The 22,451-nt window shown below is 36.1% G+C and overlaps 1 protein-coding gene across 2 annotated transcripts in view; it reads left to right on the top strand.

Annotated features, from left to right (window-relative positions):
- Positions 1-1,656: 1,656 nt before the first annotated feature.
- LOC138304642 (E3 ubiquitin-protein ligase PDZRN3-B-like) overlaps positions 1,657-22,451 on the top strand; it is a 170,700-nt gene continuing 149,905 nt past the window's right edge. The window contains exons 1-2 of one of the 2 annotated variants that reach the window (XM_069244818.1): positions 1,657-2,486; positions 12,176-12,259. In XM_069244818.1, coding sequence (XP_069100919.1) covers positions 1,809-2,486; positions 12,176-12,259 — 762 coding nt within the window. In that variant the 5' untranslated portion in view covers positions 1,657-1,808. The remainder of the gene's footprint in view (positions 2,487-12,175; positions 12,260-22,451) is intronic. The other variant, XM_069244817.1, reaches the window with a different exon arrangement.

Raw genomic sequence — 22,451 nt, 5'->3', positions numbered from 1 at the left:
ATACAAGGGCAATAACATAGTGCTGGTCATTGTGTGAGCAATACAAATAGATACGAACCACTCCAAATAGATACTGACCACTACAAATAGATACTGACCACTACAAATAGATATTGGGGTTAACAGATTTCACGTATTTCATAAACGCTAAACAGCCGTGAACATCAAAGGAAACCGTTCAAACGCCGTCCAAAACCTGCCCAATACACCTTTCTGTGTATCGGTATCAGGATCGTCACGGGCAGAGACAAAAATGATATACAGACTAATCCCTTAAGAGTTCTGACAATCAGTTTACGGTTGTGATGTGAGACTCTCACAGAAGGAAGAGGACCCGTGTAATAAAACACCTCAGATGGCCTGGCTGGCCCGGAGATCATTATCTGCTTAATTCATACAAAGCGTAGACATCTCTTGGGTCCTATTTCACACTTGTTTAAGGCTATGGATCATCAGAGGTCAAGACAATGCTGGTATTCGTTATGTAACGGTGTCTGTCCCCATGTAATGTAAAGCACTGCCAGGACTCCACAGTTGTCAGGTCATGGATCAATCAGGGACCAGGCCGAGATTATTGTTTTCTAATTCGAATAGTGCGTCTAGCTTATCGGTACGGAAATCAATCAACGATAGGGCCAAGTACTTCTAATCTAAAAAAGTATAAACAGATGCCTTGATGATAGCAAGAACCTCTGGCATAACAAACAAAGCAGGAAGTATCTATTTATAATTGGTAATATTCGAATTTTGTATTTCCAAGAAGTGATCTGACAGTTGTGACGTATGATATATGAAAACAGAGTGAATTAAAGCTTTTCTAAAAACGCTTAGAAGAACAAATTATCAAAATAGAATAGATGAGACCGCAGAACATCCAGATTGCATTTTGGCACTTCGATGAATGTATGCAAATTGTCTTAAACAATTCCAAACGAAAAGTATTTCTTGATACAAAGCGATGTCTTTGTGGCACAAACTACAGTTTCAGACAAAACCAAACAACAGTAAGAACATGAAAGTGAATAATTGGATTGTGGTGTATTCTTGTTTTATTCTTAGAAATTGAACTTGTAAAGAATGCCTCTAATATCATCATGCCATGCATTACATCACGACTGGTATCTACATTAGACACGTTAGAGAAGTGAAATATCTTCACAAAGTCAGGGTGACTTGATTTGATCCTGATTTCGGAAGTGTGTGTTAGTGAGAGGACAACACCATTGATGTATCTGTGACAGACACCGACTGAGCTATCTGAGCCATCGATCGAGCATTCCCTTTATATGTCGATTCATTATAAGGTAAATAACGACACGTCGTCTCTTCTCTACCCCGTTCTATTGAACAGTCCGCAGTTGGGCTTTTGTCATTAAGCGTTTAATGACTTCGATATTTTATTTCGTGAGACAAATCATTTTCCTCTAGATAGTTCCTTGAGATCGCCGCTATATAAGATACCCCCCGATATTGATCGTGCAGTGTCCGTAAGAAGTGTGCTGGCATGTGCACAATGATAATTCGTGGATTGGCGACACGATATCGTCCTGTGCTCTGTCACTGCGACACGCTGCCCCTTTCACTGTCTACTCGACTGGAAAGGTATTAGCGAGTAATGTGTACTGCTGGTTCAGGTATTGGCCGGTGTCATACTCCAACGTAACGGTGAATGAGTGTATACATATATAGGAAAACGCTTGTCAGTTTGTAAACAGACTTACCTGGAGTAACTCACACACCGCGATGGCAAATTACCTGTGCAAATTCAAGATATATTGTATCTAATCAGGAGTTTTTTTTATTCAATCATGGGGTTTCATGTCGAGAAATTTGTAAGTAAAATATCGGAGGATAAGAAGTGTGACCTATGTCAGCGAGTGTTGGATAATCCAGTGAGTACCCCGTGTGGTCACAAGTTCTGTACGGGGTGCATCCTACCCTGGCTAGTAAAGCATGGTAAGTGCCCTGAAAAATGTCGAGGCCTTTCACCTGGGCAATTAGAAAGTGTACTGCCTTTACGGGAGTCTATCCTTAACATGGAAGTACACTGTGAGTTCCGTGAACGTGGATGTACCCAGGTTATGAAGCTGTGCGATGCTGAAGGCCACAGCCGAGAGTGTGACTTCCGACCAACTCTTTGTGGTCATGACAGCTGCGATGCTGTTCTGTCAGTGAAGGAACTGTCTCAGCACCAGACACAGGACTGCCCCTATCGGCCCGTGGGTGTCTGCCAGCAAGGCTGTGGACTTATCTTGCAGCACAATAGTTCTGACAAGCACAAATGCTTGCTGGCTCTTAGAGCACATATCGCAATTCAAGACAATAAAATAAATTCTTTGGAATTGGAAATGAAGCGAGTTCTTTCAAAGTTTTCCAAGCGTGAAAAGTCGCTACTGTTAACGATTTCGAATCTGCAGCAGGAGCTACAGAATCAGGCTGCAGAGTTCCAACGCATTCTACACGATTGGAGTCTGCAATATAACCAGGTAAGGATGCTTACAGCATACATCATAGATGGTATACCATTCATAACTTTTGGATTAAACAATATCTTGATAGTGCCAAAGATTGAATATCTGTTTTGGGATGAGTTATGATTTGTCATAAGTACCTGCTTACATCTTAATTGTAGATAATTTGGCCATGTCGTGCTTTGGTTTAAAAGGTTAATGTTTTTACTTATGTGTATGGTTGTGTATACATTAGGGTACATGACTCGTTGTTTTACATACCCAGAATATGCATGTCATTATACTTTTCTGGCATTTGATTACGAGAATTGAGGTCATATAATTAACAATGTGGATGTTTATTTGATGCAAATAATACTCTATAAGAAACATCACTTGATACTGATTTTCAATTTCGTATCGCCAGATTTACATAAAATGTTTTTCTTGTTTTCTTTATTTTAAAATGAACCAATGATATGCCTACCATAACTGTTGATGTTCGGACTTGTAACATTTTTTTTTATCTTTTTTTGTTTACCTATTTATATCAACTTAATGCTAGCATTGTGTCTTGCGTGATTAGGGTTGTGTAACTTTATTTAAATTACAAGTATTTCTTTACTTGTCCATGTTAACAACACCGATAAAAATGATTTACTATAAATTTTCATTCATTTTTCCATTCATTTATTCCGAGTGTCAGTAGTATGTATTTGCTGATGATAACTTGATGTATGGACCTCATTTTAAAGCTTTCACTTTTAACATAAGGTAATTGTTATTTTTCTATTGGCTTTAATGATTTTTTTTTCAAAGTAATTTTTTCTCACTACAATATCCTAATACATTTTCTCAGTGTTTCAACAAGGACGAGTTAACTGTATAGTGTAGTCTAATAAATGTCGCCATTACTGCAATTAACTCTTTTAACATATTTCTTCTGTTTTTGCCCTTCCTTGTTGAGGATTATCGATATCCGATGGACCCCTAACACAAGCCTAGTTTTACACCCGCCAAATGACTTTTAAATTCTTGCTCTCACCTCAGCAGTGGAAAAACGTGTAAGGTCAACTCAATATTCGACTGACTTCAGGTGGCGGTTACTGACCAATACCTGTACGAGTCGCCTACCTGTTGTGTTTCGGACAGATCAAAGAGGCAATCCCTCATAGTAATATGTGGGTTCTTTTCCTCCTGTTCAGAAATAACAACAACGTTACAATTAAACTTTTTCCTGTTCTTTTGACTCCACAAATCTCGTTTTGCAGCTGTTTTATTCATATGCATTTTGCGTGTAAGGGAACCTGTTGTTGTCCCTATTGCTGACATCTAGAGTTAACCTGGGTATATTACTGTTAGTTCAAAGTTATCAGAACCGACACAAGTATTTTATTAGTAACACTCAGACGTTAGTAGTACACTCATTGACCTTCCACATCAAACAAACCAGAATCTGTTCCGGTGTTTTGAAGTGTCTCGTGTCTCTTGTTTTTTCATCAAGGAGTAGATGACGTTTTACTACCTTTTCGATCCTAGTGTACGTTGTATTACAACATTGTCCCAGAGAGTCAAACAGATAATTTGATGACCTGCTTTAAAACTACAAAGATAATTTACTGAGATAGTAATATCAAATAAAACAGAAACACGAGTTATCTCTTCCTATCTTGTTTGTTTTCATCTGTTGGAGATAATAAAAGTGCTTGTCTGTCATTTGTGAGTTTGATAAGTTTATGCATGACAAGTAACGTCTGCCACACTGCGTAAGTTTTTTTTACTCCGTAGGTGTACCTCAAGTAATGCTCTTTCCAATAAACCTCGATCATACAGAAAAAATATCGTAAGAAGGTTGTAGAAAAGATTATCTTTATATTTTTATACTCATGACAAGATGAAAAACTACTAATGTCCTTATATAGTATTATTATAAACATATAAATCTATTATATATATCAGATCATATAATAATGCACATCTGCTGTTAAATCACTTTATATAGAACATGTGAAGTAAAAACATACCCAACTCAAAGCTTTGATGTATTTTAAATACAGTTAATCTTACGTACAGATGCATTTTATATTAAACATAAATGGCACGTATCAGTTTATCGATCTCCACTTGCAGCTTCAGTAAATACGACTTCCTTTTATCTACTACTTTTTCCTTGTATTTTATTGCTATATCAGTCTTCATATGTGTTAATCTGAAATCTATAAGATCTGCCATATTCTATTAATCACAGTATCGGTTATATCCCACTGACGATTTCAAAAGCTCCATGGCAAGTTTCTACGTGAGAAAATCTGTTTTAGAGGGATTACGTGTGCAACAGATGTTTGAGAGATCAAAAAGAATAGTAGTTAGGATTTCATTGGATTTAATCTACAAAATGATCCTTTAGAACTCATTTACATAAATACACGGTTTGTCTTGTCAAACCAGGTCAGGGCGACAACTGGTCTTTAGAGAGGAAAGAAATTAGGTCATTCTCTTCAAAAACATGTTGCATACTAAACATCTTGGCCTTGAAGAAAAATAGCTACGACAATAAATAAAGTTGTATAATGAATTCAATTTAATCGAACAAATTATGATATTGATGATGATGATGATGAAAATATTTACCACATTTTACAAATTTCATGTTCTTAACTGAACATTCTTTTTGATAATCAAATCGATGGCGATAATTATGTCGACGATTTTGATTACATTTACCACATTTTACAGTTTATGCTTAAATGATTGCCTTTTTAAAAATAAATTGCTACAAGAAGGCATAGTTTCAAATGATATTATTGATACGTAGCCTTTTGTATCATATCTTTGAGCCATAAAGCCACACTCATTAGACTAGACTTAGCGCTTTATTGCGTGAAAGAATACATCATGTATAGCGACAAATATTTATTTGTATAATGACGAACGACAAGAAGTTCTATCTTGTCTGGTCAAAGGATTATGGTCTATGGGCTACTTCTTATTGTCCTCTACTTTGTGTTCATAACACGCGGCACGTGCGACAGACTAACGTCCTCACGCAATGTCCATAATAATTGCCAATATAGGAGAGTATACGTAGATACGCGCATAATACATAGGGGTTCTCAAGTACGCTATTCAAGGATATTAAAATATGCGCAAAATACATGAGGGTATTAATTACTATCTTAGAATACAGAAAGGTGATGAAAACTTTCTGAGATAACGTATGTTAGACATGGCGAAGCACATTCAGTATTACTCAGCCCCAGGTGTCTAGATATGAGGCGGTGAATCAGAAAATCCAAGCAATCATTGGAGACGAATTTGGAATGGAGTAAGAAATTGGTCAATAGTGACTCGTCTACCATAAATTGCCGAGTGATGTACTGCATTGTCTAGAGCCAGACAGCTTCCTTTCTCGTTCATTAACGTTTAAAGAAAACGTAAATCAATGATTATCCAAACCGCGTCATCACCTAAAACGATCAGATATTCCTTTGACAATTTGGTAATTTGCCGGGCGCGATCTTCGAACTGTCTGCAGTGGTTGTAATCTGTGCGAGGAGCGTCGTTAGGCTGACGAAGAGTGCCGAATGGCTCTGTCTGGTGAGCTTTATATTATACTTCAGGGTACTCGAACTCATTTATACATTCTTAACTTTTCCCTGAATATTTTCGATAATTCCATGTGCTTTCACTCAAACTCAGTTGCTAAAGACAACAGCAGTGTAAACGTCGTGCTCAATGAATTGTCTAGTCGAGAGAATTATTAGGTTAAGTTTGGCTCTTGTGTTTGAGATCAAGCTTATTGCGTCTTGGAGTAAATTAACCCCCAGAAATTGTAGGACGAATGTGGACAATCTATCTCCGGTAATCAAATTCGAAGACTGGAAGTTCGAGGACCTTTTCGAAAGGTCGGAAGCCAAAACGGTTGTGTAATGTTAGCGCAAAGAATAAAAAACTAACATTAAGATTGAAAAAGACAAGGCATTAAAGTAATATCGATCTTCGTTAATTCACTCGCTCTTCTCTTCAATAGTTATCTTGACACAAAAATTTCAGGAACAATACCGTCGCATGATTCTGTCTATTACAAGTTATTAAAACTTAATAAGATCGTAATAAATTGGCACTGTCTTTCGTATTTGCGCCGCCAGTCTTGCTTCAGGATACACACTCGTATTTTTTTGAGGACAGACATGAGTGGAAACGTCTGCTAATCCTAAAACAATAGCCACTAGTGTGTCTGGTTCATAGGGGTGCATAGGGAGGCTCAGGAAGCAGTAAATGCTAGTCCATGTGTGCAGTTTCCAAAGAGCTTCCTTCCGTTTCGTTTCTATGACAGCTTCTCCCCTCTCATTAACCCCCCTTTTTTGGGCGTCCCTCACCGGCTAGACACTTTTAGGGCTCGGCACACGAGATACGTCGAATTGATTCCCATTTGAAGATGACAACCTTCACTTTTAGCGTCAGACTATCATTGAAAAAAAAATACAAAAACGCGTATAACTGGTATTGAGATTGGAATAAAAAAGGCCAAGACCTTGCAGGTGTTCTGATATTGGAGATAGTGTCAAATTAGCTGACACAGAACAATGGAAATGTATTATTGCCTTTGATCCATTTCTCCAGCAATACCATACACAGTTATTGGTATTTTATGAAGGACCCAGACGACAAATATATTCACTGGTTACGAATTCTATAGCAATAATAAAACAAAGCTGGAACCAATCCATCAGCAGATATTGGAATAATCGTCGTTTTTGTATTTGAGTATACATAAATACTCTGTATCAGGGAATATATCGTGGACTATCGAAGGAAGTTGTTATATCACATATTATCGATAGAATCTTGATAGCAGTATAGCATCATTGGTGCTTTGGTCAATGTTATGGGAATCAATTTATACTTCAGTAATGACTTTGTTCGTTGTGGAATGTCTCAAATCTTCATCAACATCTTCAGCAGTGATAAAGTCAAAACTTGAACAAAGAAAGCTCAATACAATGAAAATTCTGAAAAAAAAAATCAATAGTAGTATTTTGAAACCTTTGTAGAATTTCACAAAACATTAGCCAATGGGAAGAGGTTGGCTGTAAAGTCAAAAGTAATGAAATACTTGAATAAACATCGTATTTAGCAAACTCTCGAAGTATCAGCAATGGTGACGGGCAATCGGAATCAGTCGATATACCAACGATGTTTTACTACAAATAAATCCATTCACAGTGGGAAGAAGGAGCGACGCGAAGCCTAGAGGTTAGAAAGGATATCTACGTTGGTGGTTAGCAGGTTCCCTTGATCCCAGATATAGGTACAATTAACTCAAAACCACAACGTCAAACCAAAGTGCATTGGGAACAAAAGATTTCGCAAAATCTAATTAAACAGAATTCAATTGAATCAGGCTCTCTACACAATCCTATATCTTATTTAAATTTCTAGTAGTTCATATTTCGAACTTTTTGTTGCGCTATGGGTGTTTTCACACAGAAATAAATCGGGTCAAAAGTCGTACCCGTTATTGTGGCTGATTAACACTATCTGCTGTTAAAATCTCTCCCACTACCTACCGTGGTATAACGGAAACTAGTCTCGGGTTTCAAGGTAAGAGTTTAATGTGTTAGCATTTTATCTTCTTAAGTCTGTTCCTGACAATCACAGACGGCATGTTTAAAAGAAAGCGAGCCTTTCAAAAAAGTTCTTGTCTTACCGGAGTCGTTTTACAACATACGAAGGTAATGCTGTTATGAGATAGTTGTACATTTCATGACGTTTCGATGACAAATCATATTTAAATTGGAGAGTAATTTGAAGTCGTAAGCTGACAAATCAGTAAAGATGGCGACCATGTAGAGAAAGTAATAAGAAAACAATAACGGGCCGCTTATATCGGTGAGAAAATACACAGATCAATGGGCTGGAGTGCCGTTCACAAGGACAGACGTCGTAAAGGGTGGGGGAGCTTTGTTTGGAGGGTATAAAAGGGTAGACATCAAAGGGATGGCTGAGGAGAGGCAGGCACACTACACACACCTGTAATACACACAGTTAATGGATGTAACGACGATAGCGATTAACCTTTCAAATCAAACCAAAACTAACTGTAGCGACTTGTCGGTGACGTTATTCAGGATTGTACACACACTTTTTAACATAATTGTATCACCCTTGTCTCTGGTCGTTTGTCATACGTCCAGGCCGAGCGGGCTCGTTTATCATCGCGCATAGAACGTGTACTGTTGAACTGGGTGATCTGAGGGGCAAAGTTAAACATAGAAACACAAATAGAAATTCGGGTGGCGTGTGAATGGTGGCAGGTTTTTGATAGATGTCTCCTTTGATATTTTTTTCGCCAAACAACTGAATTTCTTTGGTTTGTAAACATGTACAATTTATACTCTAAGGTCATATCAAGTGAATTTATTCGTGGTAATGTGGAGTGGTAAAAAGACTTTCCCAAACACTTCATGTTTAAGTAGCAATAGCATAGAAGATTTCCCATTGATATATAATACTTACAGGTACAGGTCAATCTCTAGTATACAAGATCGATGTTGTTCTCCACATACTGATGCACTTTACAGTTTCTCTCTGAAGGTTTGGTCTTCTATAAGAATGTTCACGTGCGCTTAAAAATCTGCTATTGCAAAAATAAAACAATAAGTTAGGTCATCGACATATTGTTGAAATCGCCCGGTAGATGCATTTTAAATGTGAAGTGTGTTCTTTAATTAATTTAGAGTTTTTCGTATGTATACAGCAATAGCCATTCTAGATCTGCGTGCGAATGAGTACAAAATGTGTTTTTGTAATTCGCTTGGTATTCATTTGAGAAGCTCTTCTGCATTGTGCAAATTTATACTTCATTGTGTTTTTGGCGGAAATCCGCTCATTGCTAACTCGTGAAAAATACATTTGGGAAGAAGATTATTATGTTGGTGTGTGGTCTATAAAACAATGCCCTATAATTAAACACAGATATAAAAAATAGGTTTTAGTTCGGAGACGTTTGCCGAGTGAAATTTGGCATGCGGTTTTTTCCGTAATGATTACGGGTCCTTGCGATTCAAGCGTATAGATCACGCCTTGTAAAGATTAATCATGTTGACGACCATGGGGTGTTGGAGGTACCCTATACATGTATGTGGGCCGGGTGGGCTGTGGGTTTGGGCTCATGGTCCCATTTAACCAAATGTAGGCTGCTTTGTGAGGCTAACGAGGACACGTCACGAACTTCTTCGTCTGGGTACCACACGGACGTCTGACAGGCAATGGAACAGAACATGTCGATTGGCAGAACGAGACATAGAATAGTTGCACTGGCTAGGTCGATGTCGATTGGTGAATCAAAACATAGACTTTAAAATACTCGCACGGGCAAGGTCAATGTCGATTGGCGGACCAAGACATGGAATAATCGCACGGGCAAGGTCAATGTCGATTGGTAGGATGGATGAACCTGGAATGCTCACACGGCTTGGTCAATGTCGATTGGTGATACAAAACATGGAATGTTCGCTTGGGTTTGGTCAATGTCGATTGGCGGGATAAACATGGAATGCTTGCACGAGGGAAGATAATTGTGGATTGCAGATGGCAGACGCATCTGTACGTGTTTTACATCGATAATGGCGTTACTTACCGCCTGCTATAGAAAAGCGTACATCGTATAATGTGTCTGTCGTTCATCCTTCCGTTTACTCTTGGACAATGGACCCAACAAAGCACTTTAGGATTGTCACGCCATTAAAGAAATTTTCTCATCAGAATCGAGGAAGCGCTGCAGACTGCCCTGCATAGAATTATAAAATAATGCGGAAACGGATTAAAACAATGTTAACTTTTAAAAACCTTTAACACGTTTTCGACAGTTGTTCACCAAACTAAGCCGTGTGCATGCTTATTCCAGCTAATGAGATTCGATAAATTGTTTTGGCTTATGGGTCTACGGGTCTATGGGTATATGGGTTTCTATTCGTGTATACAAGACAAAGTACCTTTGTTTAGCGACTTCAGTTTCAGGACACAGAGCATGCAGATTCCTCTGTCAAAAAAACTCATGAATAAATCTGTTGTTGTCAAATGAGAGATAGGATATGAACAAATTTTACTAAAGTATTTCAACAACTATTGAGCAGACGACATTTACCTTTTCTGGAATGCCTTTTCATATTTTCACACACTAACTTTCTTCTTCGATATTTTGGAAATTTGTCTTATTTTTAGAGCGATATAAGATGAAAACATGTTTACATAAGAGGTTGCACCATTTACTTAATGTACATATTACATTTTTTTCTCATCATGTTGTTTTGAGCTAGAATAAATCTCGTTTCTATTGCGTCTGTAACTTTTTAAATTGATTGATCCTTGCAGACATTACACACCATCGCCACTTTAAATGACTTTCTATCGAGCTGTCGTTACGTTAATTCCATGGTGTATATAGTTGTAGATATATCGCAGATCGTCCTAAGGCCACTGACGTCTGTACCATTAGCGTATAGAATCCCGGGGGACAGGGAAATGGACGCTCTTTGTCGGACGGTATTTACAAAGTGCAATGCAATTGATATGTAGATATAACGAGACTATCTAGTTAGGATTGTTATTGTCTTTAAACACGAAACTCATCTATATTTCATTAAGTGAGATCTCTGTTATAATTTACCATAGAACACGCACGTCGCTCTCTTTGGAAAACATTCCATATTTCAGTCCAAAGGGAGATAATATCGTTATTCAGTTTAAAACAGAAGCACATTTCTAGACAATATATACGTTTTTTGTTTTATTATTTTATCAATGTATATTTGGGAAATATTGGTAAATGTGTAAAAGAGCGTCTCGTCAAATTAAAGTAATAAGTGCTTAGTTGCATATATCAATTAATAAATGAAAAATTAATTTGGTGAAACTTTTATTTTCTCGTGTAGTTTTCACGGAAAAAAAATTATGCGCAAGCAAAATTTGAATTGGCACGATCTTACATAGTTTTGATCTTGCCTATCTATCTACAAAACTAACCGATTTCAACATAACCGTGCATCAATATCATACCAAATTCTGCTTGGTAAAGGTATAGAGATAACACAGAACGCCTGATCAATTTTTTGTAGGAAGTTAATGTTTGTATACAGTTCCCGTGTCAGCGCCCTTTCACATATCTAAAAAACATATAAAAAAATGTTTTGCGTCAAATACTCAAATATATCACTGCATATCCACCTATATAATGTTTTCTCTGGAATTAACGTGTTGGCGTTGTCTTTACGTCAGAACGAACAATAAAACATATGTACATCATACACATTTCAAGAGGCATGGCGCCAAACATCGCTAATGAAACATCTCCAAATGTGCAAAAAGACAATCAATTATTGCAACAAAAAAGGCGAATCCTGATTGTTCGGAAGATTTTGTGTCCTTAACTAGAGAAATCACTTAAAGTTTTCGCCTGTAATATGATAAGTGTGTATTTATGGAGAGACACGCATGGTCTATAACTCTAGGCAATGCAGTGTGTATTGGCGGGAAACAATAGCACGGGCTGATGGCTTGCACGTGACCACTTCTCGTGTGGACAATGTCACGTCCTGCTCGCGCTATCGATCTGGAGAAACGAACATCAAACAAGTCATGGCGACTCTTGTAGAAATGTGACTGCCATAGTCTTACCACGTTGACAATGGTCCTAACCATCTGTCTTGTAATTCTTTCCTCAGGCAGACGTGTATTGCGCCCCATTCAAACTTACCCTCTGGAGGCTGAACAACTCACTCGGCTTTAACATCATGGGAGGATTTTCGGTAAGTAAATTTTCCTATCTGAAATTTCTCTTGTCTCAATCAAGTGCAATTAATTTGAAGTGTTTTCTTAATTTGGATCGTTATCGAAGCATCCTTAGAATGCCAGTGACCAAAATGGCTGCCCACATGCATGAGTCGCTGGACATGCATTTCACACGCACACATCGCATGCATGTCTGCACGTGTAGAATCTTAAACAAACATCCCACGTGTTTTAAGATACCACTTTGCGCGTGAAACATGGTGTAAGATGGTGTCAACTGTCATATGGCCATGCTTTAAGGAATTTCTGACATGGAATTTTAATTAGTTGTATCAACTCGGTGGCATTCCTTTTTAAATGGAAACACTAGATCAGCTTTAAGATGTCTTCATTTCAATTTTGTCGTGGCTAGACTCTTGAAAACTGAATCAAATTAGCTGGACATTTCATGCCTTTAAATTAGATTTAAAACATAAAAAAACTTCTAATATTGTATGATTTAAAAAAAAAGATAATTACAGAATGTTAAAGGATTCAAAGTATCAATGATAATTATTAATGATAATGCACTTTTTGAATTTTCTAACAAAATAAAAAGTTTTATATGAAAAATCAACATCTCACTGTAACAATGGTGTAATCTTTTCAATGATCACAAATATTGTAATAGCCATATAAATTATTCATTGTTATGCAAAATGAGGAAAAACTATTGATTTTTTTCGGTGCCCATTTGTTAATGATGCCCCTGCCTTGTGAGCCCGTGGTACAGATTATGACAGTAATTCTAGTAACTGAGAGCTTTTAAATGAAACACCTACCACCCCCCTCCTCTCCCCTTCCCCTCCCCTCATTCACTCACCATCCCCCTCACCCACTCCCTATCCCTGCCTTTACTCCATCTAGTATAAAGTATCATGTAATGTAAATTTTATATAAATGAAGCATCAATAAAATGTCCTAAAGGTTTTATTTCAGAGAAAATTTAAAAAAAACTTTTGTATATTTTGAAGTTATTTCCACATAATTAGTTTAAGTTTGTCACTAACTCAAAAATTGTGTCATGAGCAAATGAAGATAAGGTTTAGCTAGCGTTAAAGATCAATTGTCTGTTGAACTGTACCAGAGTACTGATTTATTTACCCTAAACATAAATCTTAAGTAAAACATCCTAATTGTCTTGTCTTTAATGCAAGACAATTGTCATACATTTTAATGTAAGACATCAATCTTGTCAAATCTTATCTGCTTTCTTATGAGGTCTTTGAGGTAGCAGTTTTCTTTACCAAATCTTTAAGACATGTTTTGTATCAAATCTTAATTGTAAGATGTCTTTTATGTGAACTCTGTGATGCAAGACTATTTCCATGCGATTCAACTAATGCAATCAGCTTTTTCTTACAAAATCTTTCAAAATTAAGCGCAATTCTTACCAAATTTCCATTGTGAATATAGCATTATTACATTTCATTAACAGAAACTTTCATAACTTGCATAAAAGATCTTTTTTAATGCATAACACTTTTGACCATATTTTAAGATCATCCAGCTTAATCTGAGCTTATTGTTTTCATTCTTTTGGATATTTTTACCAATTTTGATGGCAGGGAGCTCAGTTAACAAAGCTTTAGATTTCGTCATATTTAGACACATTTTTCTCTGATACCTTCAATGTTGTTACTTTTGATAAAAAAAAAAATCTCTAAATTTTCCTAATGAGTTTAAGTATTACATTATTTGACAAGGAATTTTATTTGTCTAGGGAAATAACAAAATAGATGCCGTTTTTAATTAGAGAATTATTAATTGAAAGATTTTTTGGTGATTTTTTCTTTCTTTATCAGTAAAAATTAAGAAACAATAAATATTTTGAGGACCATCCTTTTGATGGTCTTTATTCCTGATGGTCTCCATTCCTGATGGTCTCCATTCCTGATGGTCCATTTGTCACTGGCCTGATTGGATGTCCATCAGATTAATTAGTGTTTGGCAGCTTATGGTAACATAATCTTACCCTTGTACAAACACCACAGGTCAGTTTCCTTCTCCTGGCGTTCATCTCCATATCCTATTTTTGATCAAACAATGGGATGATTTTGATTTTTTTTCTCCTAGATTCCATTGAGATCAGTCAAAATGTCAGTTTTTTGTTGGCTCTGCAGTCTGTCTGCGTGCTTTGACTTCTCTTTAGCGCATAGTAACAAGAGAGCGTTTTGGTAAAAATTTCAGAAGGGATATGACAAAGGGGTAATTTCATGAAGACATGATATAAAAAATGAGATGATATCCAATTAGAGAGTTAACAAAGAAAGATGATTTGATTGTGTTCGAACCATGTTGTGTATAATCCCCTAACATCTTATAACCTGTCATTTTGTGTCCTTCGCCTCGTAAATCAGGACGAGGAATTACAGGGGACATCGGATATTTCACCGTGTCATTTTAACGTAGTATAGAAAAGGAAAGGAACACGATTCTGATCATAAAACCTAATTATGGGTGTTATACCATACACTGATCTCTGTCTTGTCCGGTTGTCATGGCATTGACCCATTTATTGTCTGCAAAGTCAGCTCAGTGCTTGAATGGCATGGCACAATCTATAGTCGTCTTTAAAAGCATAACTTTAAAAGGCAAAGCATCCATCTGGAAATATAATGAGGATGAAAAGGGTTGATGAAAAATAAATATCTTTTAATCTCCTTCATGTTTTCTTGTTAAGACTTTAAGATTTATAAAGCAATGTCATAATAAACAGTAAGGTGACCTGGATGTGATTTCCTCGCAAGATGTTCACCAAGGTCAATGGTTGACTTGGTCATTCAACTCCCCCTCATTTGTACTAAATGTACTCTAGCTGTACGTCACTCGAGTCGGGAGATTCGGGAGGAGTCGTCTTTCCTTTGGTAATCGCTCAAGCTAAAATGTGAAAATCATTTGAATTGAAACCTTCACAGCTTAAGATTTGCCGGGTGTGTGATTTCATTTCATGGTGGCTGGGCGTCTAAAAAGGGAGTGGGTGTTGGGGATGGGAGGGTGTGTGTACACTTGAGCTAAAACACAGTCCTCCCATGGTTTCTAATTGTTATCATATCCATGTAATTATCACATAATCACATGTTTAAATTGGGTTTTGATTCCAAGATTACAGTGTCATGTACCATGATCTGATAGCTAATATTACTCATGTTATATTCAGGTACACTTATTTTTTCATCTCCTTTGAAGTTTGAGAATGGGTGAAGAATTTTCATGGATTATGAAAAAGCATTGAGTGTCTGAATTAATTTTTTTTTTATTACGTCTAAACTCTGGTGAACAGCCCATATACAGTTCCATAGCTAGATGTCCATCATTTCAGTACTAAAGAACAATTATTTACAAATATTATGAGAAAATGTCAACAAAGTACATTTTATTGTATTGTTACCTTTCTGAACTATGTATGAAAAACATAAAAAAATACTCATTCCTATGGAGTGTGCAATTGCTCCAGTTAAGACGAGTACACGAGTAAAATATCCATGTCAATTACCCCTAAAAATTGTATCACAGATACTAATACTAATTACCCCCTAACAAAATTTGCATTACACAACCCAATTGTTATGAGCGCGTATAGCCTGAAATAAAATCAAAATAAATTTGGTAAGATCATAAGAATTCAAGTTGTGCTCAAGAGTCTGCAGTAGTGTTCTGACAAGGAATTCAACGGTGATTTCTGGTGTAATAAAGCAATGTCTCTACAGAATTAGTCAAACACTATAATGTACAAGCTAAACCGTTTCACTCCTTTTACGTAAGACATATACATCCAGTGATTTTTCTCCTTATATAATTGGGGTAGGTAAACGACCCTATTCCCAATGCCAACCCCCTTATTTTTTCCCAATTACAAAGAAAAATTCCTAAATCAAATTGCTGAAAAACAAATAAAACTCGAAAATCTCTCCCTCGTTCTTTAATTTAAAAACAAACTACTCTGAAACTGTTGTGATGGTCGTCACCTTTTGGTAAATTGACACAGTTTACTGTTTTACAATATTAAATGATCAATAATACCATGTTCAGTAACGGGTTTCTTTTCCCCAAAACTGCTCTTTTTGCGATTAAAAATTCCCAATTTGTTACAAAAACTTTTTTCCCAAAAATACCCTGAAAAATCACTGACATCAATAGTGCAATGGCAAAATATCACTTCTTAGTAGACTTTGGATCAAACCATGGTCCTCTGGAACACATCAAGCTGAAGAGTTCTCTTTTAACTCAGTGATGTTTTGAGTTCAGTAGTAACCAAGGTTACAGCATTATAGGACAAGACAAAGGGGCTATGGTAATTTCAACAACAAATTTTGTTGAAAGCTTTCAGCAGAATGAGATTGACACTAAAATATACATAATCTAACACAAATGACAGATTGTGCTGAGTTTTCAATTTTATTGAATTGAAAATGTTGCATTTTGCTTGCAAGTCATTAAGGTAATATTTAACTGATTCCTTCATTCTGTGACTGCTTGATTTATAGCTATCTAACCTAAAATGTCCTTGGAATTTCACTAAAGAGCTCGGTTAATTCTCAATCTCTATACATCCTTAGCTAATCAAATTTGCAAGAAATTGAAATCCAACAGAAACACAAGCTTAAATGTTGACTATTGGAAATGAATAATTGCTGAAACTGAGATAGTGTTTTCTCCTGATGGGAAATTGAACACTAAACGGTTTCTAATGGCATCTGGAGATCGTTCCATTTATTATCTCCGTCTAGTCGGTTTTATAGCCCTCCAATCCAGAAAAAAAATCCGACGATGCTAAAATATTGTGATTTATACGGTAAATCAATGAAGTGTTGGACCTCTTTACAGAGTTTTGCTCTCTCATTTTATCACCAGAGAACATTTAAATCCAAATATTTTAAATTTATTTCCTTAGAATGGGTTTCATATAACCACATTGAAAACAAAACTTTCAACAGGATAAAGTTAATTACCATGGTTATCAGCTTAAACCTCTGTATCAGAGCCATAAGTAGAAATGTTCTATATATTATAGTTATATATATTTAATACAGTTTGAAAGAAGACTATGTATACATAAGGTAATATCTTTTGTTATGGTACTGGTAGAGCTGAAGCCGATGCATTTTCAAATGATGATAATTTAATAATGTGCTTCAAATTCTTTTCCTTGAATATTTAGATTTCTTTTTGCAATTTAATTTTTAATCAGTATTTACAAAAGTAGCAGAAACAAGAACCTAAAGACTTCTCATTGAAGGTGTTTATCAAAGGTATATCTGTAAAGGTTTTGTTTTGTAGTTTGAAACTTGATGGGAATTCCGTTACATTTCTTTGTGCTGGGCTTAATATAAGAGGCATTCCTACCAGTCTGATTTAGTATGGTGACCTTGTACCTCCACCTTTACGCCGCTGCCTCCTTCTAGAAGTCTTTGATAGTCCCTAAAGCCACATCTGGATACTGCCACTATAGACTACAGAAATTCCTGTGATTAGTCTTGCTAAGCTTAGGTGGCCTTGTCTGAGCCAAGGTTGATTTCCTGGGTTAAGATTATCATGCCTGAGCTATGATAGCTTTGTCCGAGTTAAGATGACCTTAGCCCTATGCTTAAGAGACCTTGCAATTGCCTAAGCTATTAGGCAATCTTGCAGTGTTGAGAGGGTGGTCAGTTGCTCTTCCAGTTTTATAGTATGCTTTTCTTTGGCAATGGTTACCTTTGTATGCCACATTTGTAGTGATGTTTAGTCCTATGAAATATCACTTTCATGTATAAAGAAACACAATCCAACCTTAGTGATTGGTCAGTAGGTTAGTGGAGGTTATTTCAGGTCTAGCAAGTTTTATATTAGTGTTGGACCGATTCTCGATTTTAATCGATGATCGATCGATTATGAATTTTCCAAAGACTATCGATTATGAAAGGTAATAATCGATTATTAAAATGGGAGATAACTCATGCTTATCTTATACTGTTCTGAACCTTTATTATGTTATATATCAGTGCAAAATCACATATCAAAATATTTTAAACATCATAGATACTCAAGAATTTGAATTAAAAAAAAAAACTTCTTCATGACTGTTGGTTCAGTGGATATCTTTCTAAAATTCTTCAGAAAAACTAAAAGGTGAAATATATAAATACAGGAGAGCTTTCTATAAATAGTATCCGATTATAAAATCGATAATTAGTAAATTGTCCTAAACCGATGATTGATTACCATTTTACAACCGATTCCCAACACTATTTTATATTGACAAGAAATCAAGACAAAGTGAGATGTGTAAATCCAGGTCTGTTGACAGTAAACTTCTGCCTAACCTCTAAAATCTCTCATCACTGATTCCTCTGTAACCCAATGTAATCATTAACAGAATTTAACTGTCAGGATTCCTCATATCCCTACCACATATAATCTATATTACTTGCCCATTTTATATTTAACATCTGCTACTGTTCCTTTTCATTTTATATTTCTTTCCCTCAAAGTTGTCACATCATTCTTCCATCCTGAACCATGAAGCTGAATGTTGCCCGCGTTTACTCAGTTTACTGGACAATTAACGTGAATTATGGCATTGTGGATAAATACTGTTGACATTTAGGTGTGTGTAAGTATCGGATGATCGGTTGATGCGAGATAGGTCGCTCGGGCTACCAGACTTGGCCCATTGATCCCCGGTAAATAGGTATAATAATGGATTAGTTGATCAAAGCTTAGCACAGCTATTCCTGAACATCAAGGGAAATTAAAGAAAATAAATTATTTTAAATGCTAGTGTACATATGTTGTACCCGTTTTCATTTTAGCCTGATCCTAACATGATATCGTGCTTTATCACTTTATCGTAAAATGTCATTTTCTATATGTGGATGGGTTTGTATGGCCAATGTGACCTATAAGTTCTCTGATGATTTTAAAGCTAAAATGGGATTTTTTATTTCATGTTGTGCTGTGATGAAAATAATTTTGACTTCTTTTGGGCAATAGAAAGGCAGTACAGTGAAACCAGCCTTAGCAACTACCTCTGTATAAAGACCACCTGCTTGTCAAGACCACTTACTTAGTGTCCAAAATGACTATCTGTAACGCAAGATGACCTGTGTATAAAGACCACTTGCTTGTCAAGACCACTTACTTAGTGTCCAAAATGACTATTTATAATGCAAGATGACCTGTGTATAAAGACCACTTGCTTGTCAAGACCACTTACTTAGTGTCCAAAATGACTATTTATAACGCAAGATGACCTGTGTATAAAGACCACTTGCTTGTCAAGACCACTTACTTAGTGTCCAAAATGACTATTTATAACGCAAGATGACCTGTGTATAAAGACCACTTGACAATATAGACCGCTTCTCCCTTGTCCCTTGGATGGACTTTATGAACAAGTTTGACCATATCAATTATCTTGTATCATAAACACTGGATAAACTGCTGAAAACTGTGCTGTGTCCCCTGCCGTATTATTGTTTGGGCCCTAAATATAATTGACTGAAAACATAGTTATTATTAAATCACTAGTGACTAGAAGAAATCATTGAATGTTTAAACCAATTGCATTTTCTGTCAATGATCATTTCTGAAAATTACATTTAATTTTGTCCTAGTTAATGTTCCCAATGTTGTGTTCAGTTTTGATTAATTGCTAAACTAAAAGTGGACTAATTGCCGTATACAAAGAAAGTTAGGGTATTGTTGTGGGAATAGGCCAAAGTCTTGAAGATTTTTCATTCTCCGAAACTTAAAAAAATTTTTATTAGAAAATTAAAAAAAGTGAAAAATAGAAAGTCAATTTGACATCGGATAGTCTATAAACGCACAGGTAATATGTAAACAAACACGTTTTTGTGTTATTGCAGTTGCAGAAAAACATATTTATCTTGTTGTTATTGCAGTGTATTATACAATTGACAATCAGTACTGTATATTAGGAGTGTAACTTAAAAAAAAAAACAATATTAAAAATGTTTTGTTCCACTGAAAAGAATTCTTCGTAAATACAGGTGTTGTTTACTTTGAAAGTCATTTTGTTTCTCCATATTGATAAAGAACTAGCTTCCATACACATTCCAATCATTTTATCGACACAAATATGTAAACGACTTAATAAGTATACATGTAATGTGATATCTTCCATTCATTTCAAGTTAATTAAAAGGCGTTGTATATTCCATAATATGAATGGCCATATTCGACCCAGTAAGTGCCCATATCCCTATTAGCACCCTTCCCCATTTTTGAGGCCTCAATTTCCATTGCCCAGACATAATTAAAGACCAAAACTACACAAAACTGCATAGATTTGCAATAATTTCGTCTTATTAGTACCTTTTCATTTTTTCAATTTTTTAAATGCTTTGACCACTTATTGGGTCGAATACGGTACCATACTTTAAAGTAATAACATGCCAAAATATGACATCTAGCAGTTTCTTTATTTGATTTCTTCTTCAAATTGATTTATGACTTACTTTGTGCAATGATTTTCTGAAAAGGTAGTTCACATTTGGTCCTATCAAGTGCCCCTTTTATTTCATTCAGTTATTTAAGCGCTGTACTGGGTGCTTATTTGGTTGAATATGGTATGTATAATACAGGAATATATGGCCAGATCCCTTTAACTCACTCACCCTGCAATTTTATAATAGACTGTTCCATCCCTTGAAGTTGAAAAGTTCAAATTTGTGTTCGGGGGATGAAGGTTTTCATTGTATAAAAGCTCATTTCAATATAGAATAAAATAAATAATAGTCTGTCTTTGAGAAACCTTTGTGTATGGTCAACATAAATCAGCTAATTTAGGAACTGTGGAAATCTTTTGACTCACACTAAATCTGAGTCATTCTTTTTTCACCGGAAAAGAAAGCGACATGTCTTTGGCGTCATTTCTCTTCCTGTGGCTTCCCTTTGGCATATTGAGTGCCGTGCTTGTCAGTAAAACAGGAGACAACGAGCCCAATATCATCGCTTTAAGCATTAGGGCCTAATTTCCGAAAGGAAAAAAAATCCATCACCTTTTAATCCCAGCAAATTTTCATTGCCAATGAGACTGCATTATTATGTTTTGGGCAGCATGAAAAGACAGATATTGTCCAGTGGATGGTTTAGATTTATAGCTAGATATATATATCAGGATTTGTGTTTCCGTCAAAGTAAATGCGGGATACTGTACATTAATTAATTATTCATATAGTAATTACACAGTTAGCCCCATGTGTGAACTGTTTGGTCCCCCGGTAGATCGTCATTAGACGCTGCAACAGTTTGTCATCTCCCAGCTCATTACTGCCCAAATTCCATCACAGTTATTTTATCAGGTTTTCCTGAAATCATTTGTAGAAATTTTGCCTTTGGGTATAGTCTGTCTCGGCTGTCTTTAATTTGTTCATCTATCATGTGACTAACGACGCTATGGCAACAGGGAGCTGAGGAACTCCCAGGGATACAAAGCTTGTTTTGGAAGAATAAGATGGTAGTTAATAGTTCCGAGATTTAATTTGGATTCTGCGGATAAAGAAAGCTTAAGAAAACAGGTATTGGATTTGTGAGTCATCGAGGACGATGGTAGAATGACGGAAAAGAGTGTTGATGATATTGCCAAGTGTTGCTGACTGCCTAATGTCTATTATAAGTGTGTAAAATCTGTGAAATTGGCTAAACTTTTTTTGGTAATAGAGGAATTAAAATGCTGGCCCTCCAGTTATGTTTAGCCGTGGAAGCTACACAGGAAAGCCCTGTGACTCACATAATGACCATCTCCATTTTAAAACACATTTGCTAACACCCGATAAGCAATTAGCCAGTTTAATTTGTTTTTAACAAAGAAAGTTAGCTTCCAATTTGGAACCTATTGCGTCTTTCATTCAGGCTTAAAAAAAGCATTTGATCATTATACGATGGGGATAGGGGGGGCCTTCGATGTATGTGATCACTTTTCCTCCCATTCTCCACTAAACGTTGCTACGCCATGTCCCTTTGAATCAAGGCATTATAATATCAAGTGTCTGATTTAAAGAATTTAAAAGAGAATTCACAGATTTTACCCGTTCCATTTTTACAATTATTGGAAGATAATTTCATTTGTTTTTTAAACCTTTTAGTGGACATTTGCGTAACTCCATCTTGTCCACCATAAAAGAGCATTCATTAAAGAAATCTCAGACAGACGAAATTCCTTTTTTG

Source organism: Argopecten irradians, chromosome 12, assembly GCF_041381155.1.
Source record: "Argopecten irradians isolate NY chromosome 12, Ai_NY, whole genome shotgun sequence".
NCBI lineage: Eukaryota > Metazoa > Mollusca > Bivalvia > Pectinida > Pectinidae > Argopecten > Argopecten irradians.
The sequence above is the reverse complement of the archived record's forward strand: the minus strand, read 5'-3'. Positions and strand labels throughout refer to the sequence as shown.